At 40.2% G+C, this 5,221-nt stretch overlaps 1 protein-coding gene across 2 annotated transcripts; it reads left to right on the top strand.

The window, feature by feature from the left end:
* The first annotated feature begins 858 nt into the window (after nucleotides 1-858).
* On the top strand, nucleotides 859-3,889 carry LOC119562528 (serine/threonine-protein kinase GE16371-like). 2 transcript variants are annotated; one of them, XM_037875722.1, is made up of 5 exons: nucleotides 864-1,821; nucleotides 1,881-2,910; nucleotides 2,970-3,115; nucleotides 3,185-3,334; nucleotides 3,397-3,889. In XM_037875722.1, exons 1-5 carry the CDS (start codon nucleotides 1,219-1,221, stop codon nucleotides 3,676-3,678), a joined length of 2,211 nt encoding a protein of 736 aa, XP_037731650.1. In that variant the 5' UTR covers nucleotides 864-1,218; the 3' UTR covers nucleotides 3,679-3,889. The 2 variants fall into 2 exon arrangements, 1 of the variants encoding a protein (XP_037731650.1); XR_005221880.1 differs by lacking the exon at nucleotides 3,397-3,889 and having other exon boundaries at nucleotides 859-1,821; nucleotides 1,881-2,903; nucleotides 3,185-3,324.
* Nucleotides 3,890-5,221: the final 1,332 nt, after the last annotated feature.

Here is a 5,221-nt window from a genome sequence, read left to right as displayed (position 1 = left end):
TATATATTTTTTCATTCGTTGTATAATTCATTTTAAAAATTTATTCTTGTGTGTCTGTTATAAATTAAACATTTATACCCGTTACTCGTAGAGTAAAAGGGTATACTAGATTCGTCGAAAAGTATGTAACAGGCAGAAGGAAGCGTTTCCGACCCCATACAGTACATATATTCTTGATCAGGATCACTAGCCGAGTCGATCTAGCCATGTCCGTCTGTCCGTCCGTCCGGATGAACGCTGAGATCCCGTAAACTATAAGAGCTAGGCTATTGGGATTTGGCATGCAGAATCCTGAGCTTCTTACGCAGCGCAAGTTGGTTTTAGCATGGTGCCACGCCCACTCTAAAGCCCACAAACCGCCCAAAGTTGCGGCTCCTACAGTTTTGATGCTTGAATAAAAATTTTAACTGAAGTGTATTGTTCTCATCAATACCTATTGATTGACCTAAAAAAAAGTTTGCCACGCCCACTTTAACTGCCCACAAACTTCAAAAAATTGTTAGTATGAACGCGAATATCTCGGAAACTATCAAAGATAGAGAATTGGGATTTCAGATTTAGATTCCGTAGGCTTGTACGCAGCGCAAGTTTGTCACGCGAATATGCGCCCAAAATGTTCATGCTGGGCAAAAATTTTAACTGAAATGTATTAGTCTTGTCAATACCTATTGATTGACCCAAAAAAAATTGGACACGCCCACTCTAACGCCCATAACGCTTAAATATGTTACCGCCCACATAACTATATATGTATGTATAGAGATCGCGGGTAGGTGGCGCATTTCAATCTCGCCTTGCTTCCATATCTCCATTTCCCATTGGTCCCTTTAGCTGAGTAAAGGGTATCTAATAGTCGAGGTACTCGATTATAGCGTTATTTCTTGTTTTTAATATATGAAACTCTGTCGTGCTATATTACTACTAATGGGATCTATATAAAATTAAAAACCATTTTTTGTGTTCTGCTAATTAGCTAAAACAATTGTAAACCTTTTATTTACCAACACTTTGATTAAAGTTTTATTTTAGTTGGATTTGATACTTTTTTTATTTACATTTATTTTTATACATACATTTATACATTTATTTTTATTTTTATTTTAAACAATGCTTTTAACACGCAGTCCAGAGATCATACAATAAGAAGAGAAAGCAGTACATTGCTTTATCTGCAGAAACTCTATTGAGTATATAACTTCTTTTCCGCTTTACTTTAGTATGGAAGTCCACACAATGACGTTGAACAGCCTACATTGCACTGCCACGGAGCTTTCCTCCCTCAAAGCTTCTGCATCTGCGCCTGCCTCGCCCAAGATCACATCAAAGAAGAATATTTCCAACAATGCTGTCTCCGAGGCTACTATCATTGAACGCCTGAAGCATAGTTCAACCTGTGAGCTGGAAAAGGAGTATAATGAACTGAAGAACTGGCACGGTTCTTTAACAGGCAATAGAAGTGTGGGAAAAAGGAATGGTTCGTTAAGTGGGGACTCCTCAACCACGTCAGCCACGCCCGGAACCAAAACAATGGAAAGTGGTGTTACGATGAGCTCTGCTAGTGCGATGGCATCCTTGACAATTGTACCCGCCGTCGCCCAAATTAAGAAGCGTATCTCGAGCAGCCGAACTCCGACACGCAAAGCGCATCGTATCAAATTCTTCCGCAATGGGGATCGTTTCTATTCCGGCATAACAATACCTGTCTCCAATGAACGGTACCGATCCTTCGAGAGTCTTTATGAAGACTTAACCCGGTTGCTTGAGGAGAGTGTCAAGATACCTGGGGCTGTTCGCACGATATATAGCATGTGCGGGAAAAAGGTGCGTACTCCTCGGTGTTGCCTCTACTCTCATACAGTCTCATGCTTTTGCTTTTTTAGATTAACACTCTCGATGAGTTGGAGGACGGTCAGAGCTACGTTTGTTCCTGCAATAACGAGCAATTTAAGAAGGTGGAATACAACACTGGCTCCCATCCTTTGGTTAATTTGACGTTGTCCAACAACAGTCGATCGAATAATCAGCGATTGGCTAAAAATTATAGACCCGCCTCTCCCTTAAAAAACGGATCACTAGCAAGTAGCAATGGACCACTTACAGTATGTGGCGGAGGAGTGGACAACAGGATTCCGTTGAACGCGTCCCGCTTTATCAACCGTGACACTGTGGTTCATCCTCGTATAGTTACGCTGATACGTAATGGAAGTAAGCCCCGCCACATTATGCGTTTGTTGTTAAACAAGCGTAACAGTCCAAGCTTCGAACACGTACTGACCGCCATTACCCAAGTGGTTCGCCTAGATACGGGATATGTTAGAAAGGTAATTACCCTTTCAGGTATATCAGTGGTTCAACTCGCAGATTTTTTTGGACCGGATGATATTTTCTTTGCATATGGGACAGAGAGAATCAACACTGCGGAGGATTTTAAGTTGGAAGCGGAGGAGCAACGTGCTATTAATGTCATACGCAAGACCCTGCGCACGGCAGGGACCACCTGCATGGGACCCAAGCCCAAGATGCCTTTCAAGAGCAAAAAGGCTTATCCCCCGTTGGTGGATTCGGAGGAATTTAAAGCCGCTCCCGCGCCTGATGACCATAGAGAGGCTGCTTTACTGAAAAACCCTGGCATAGAGCTCGATGACTTGCCAGCAGATATACGGGGCAGTTACACGTTGGGACAAATTATCGGCGACGGGAACTTTGCCATTGTTCTGAAGATCATGCATCGTCAAACGGGAAATTTATATGCCTTGAAAATAATAGATAAAAACAAATGCAAGGGCAAGGAGCACTACATTGATGCTGAAGTTCGAGTCATGAAAAAGTTGGATCATCCGAATATAATATCACTTATAATGAATGTGGAGAAACATACAAATATGTATCTGGTACTGGAGTATGTAAGTGGTAAGCGTTGATTTCTGTACAGTTTCTACCAGCTAAAATATGTAAATATATTATTTTAGGTGGCGATCTGTTCGATGCAATAACTCAGGCCACTCGATTCTCAGAAAGTCAATCGCGAATTATGATAAGGCATTTGGCGTCAGCCATGTCTTACCTGCATTCAATGGGCATTGTGCACAGATATATTAAGCCTGAGAATCTCCTGGTAGGAGCCTTGTAATTTGAATTAATCATCTGTTTAACAAATAATGATTGAAACCATTTACATTTACAGGTAGAACTAGATGAACATGGAAACGTTCTTGAACTAAAGCTCGCTGATTTTGGATTAGCATGCAAAGTAAACGATCTTCTTTTTGCCGTTTGTGGTACCCCCACCTATGTCGCGCCGGAGATATTGTTAGAAGTCGGATATGGTTTAAAGGTGAGAAACTAAACTAAATCGTCATTAAGTTAGTTAAATATTCCCGTTTTTGCATCCAAAAGATCGACGTGTGGGCCGCTGGCATCATTTTGTACATACTACTGTGCGGGTTTCCACCGTTTGTGGCGCCCGATAATCAACAGGAACCACTCTTTGACGCCATTATATCGGGCATTTACGAGTTTCCAGATCCATACTGGTCCGATGTAGGTGACGGCGTACGTGATTTGATCGCCAATATGCTGCAGTCGGATCCGAACGTTCGCTTTACAAGCGAAGACATCCTTGATCATTATTGGACGATGGAAAATGAGCAACACGAATGCAAAAATTATAGTAGATGAATTGTGACCGTGTAAAACGTTTACATAAACTACATTTCCACCCCACAGTATTTATGCGGGATAAATTTTTGTATTATGTATCTTAAAAAGCTATTATATAAGCCTTTATTTATTTATACTTTTAACCGCAAACGCTATTCGGGGATATTCATGTAACGATATCCACAAATTAAAAACGACCATTCAAGAGTAATGACGAAAATAGCCGAAAGCATTTCTTGAATTCCATAGTTATGTACATAATGAGGTGAATTCTTTGCACACAATACTTTTAAACACAATTGGGAGTTACGGCCTAATGTTACGATCAGAGACTGCCAACTTGTTTTGCGGTAGATATATAATAACTCTTAGCACCCAGATGAGGAATTCTGTAAACTTCGTATTTCGATGTGACCTGCGAACAACTAGTGATTCCGATTGAAACTGAATTCCTCGTAAGGGTTCTTTATCAACTGTCTTTCTCCGCCAGTGAGTTTTGTATTTCGCTTGTGCGGTTCTGTTAGATCTTCGTCTAAGGCAGACTGATTGTATAGGGGTAAACGACATCGATGATTATAATGCGTTTTGTCTTACAATCGTACGTCATACCAGATCGGTCCTGTCTGAACTCAAATTTGACCGGTGATTTACTTTGGTCCAGCTATGTAGTTTCGTACCTAAGCCAGATCGCCTGCAATGAAAAGTTTGGAATTCTGGAAATATGAATTATCACTGGCGGACCAGTATAGCGGCCAAGTTTTTATGAGAATACGTATTATGACAGCTCGCAAATAACTGTCGACCAATACGTGCGTTTGCGAAATAAGTTTTATTCACTCAGACTTTGAGCAATTTATCATATTAAAATTTTGTTTGCTCTCAACCGACGAGCATTTTATTCCGTTTTCTTGCTTGGCCTAATCTTGGCCGGTCGGCTAGTGATCCTGATCACTTTATGAGGTCGGAAACGCATCCTTCTACCTGTTTTATACTTAAAAATAGATAAGGAAAATTTTAACTAGAAAACAAAACGTAATGTCTAGATTTTTGTTTGTGTTTATACTGAAATATCGAACATATTTTGAGAAAAACTAGTATTTAAAAGTCCTGGAAGGTAAAATATAAATAATTATGGTATTGAAACATCTTCTTCGGTGTCAAGTGGATCAGAGCTTCTTAAGGGACTATCAAGCCACTCTAAGTCTTCCTTTGGAAGACGCAGTCGGTGTTGTTCTTTTTTACGATTAGCTAGACTTACCAATGATATTGGATCTGAGGTGTCCAAAGATCTTTGGATTACGTCCTTCAAAGTGTTTCTTCGACTTCTTTTCCTTCGAAATAGAACATAGGATGTATTGTGCTTTCAATAATATCACTTGCGAGAACGAGGATTTTATAAACCGTGGTGGCCATGGGTAGCCAAGAATATTTGTTTATAATTATTTCTGCCGTGAAATAACAAATGTTTTGGAATTTTCACATTGATCGAAAATTGGCACGATAAACGTATAAGAAATGTTCGTACCCAAGGGTTTTCAACATGACCAGCACCCAACAAATC

This window comes from Drosophila subpulchrella, unplaced genomic scaffold (genome assembly GCF_014743375.2).
Source record: "Drosophila subpulchrella strain 33 F10 #4 breed RU33 unplaced genomic scaffold, RU_Dsub_v1.1 Primary Assembly Seq55, whole genome shotgun sequence".
NCBI classification, from domain to species: domain Eukaryota; kingdom Metazoa; phylum Arthropoda; class Insecta; order Diptera; family Drosophilidae; genus Drosophila; species Drosophila subpulchrella.
This window is presented reverse-complemented; position numbering and strand designations above follow the sequence as displayed.

Bases quoted from the DNA above. Each gene is read 5' to 3' on its own strand.
- LOC119562528 (XM_037875722.1), top strand. From the start codon at position 1,219: ATGGAAGTCCACACAATGACGTTGAACAGCCTACATTGCACTGCCACG. The intron at 2,911-2,969 runs GTAAGCGTTGAT...ATATTATTTTAG, and splicing joins GGTACTGGAGTATGTAAGTG to GTGGCGATCTGTTCGATGCA. The intron at 3,116-3,184 runs GTAGGAGCCTTG...TTACATTTACAG, and splicing joins TTAAGCCTGAGAATCTCCTG to GTAGAACTAGATGAACATGG.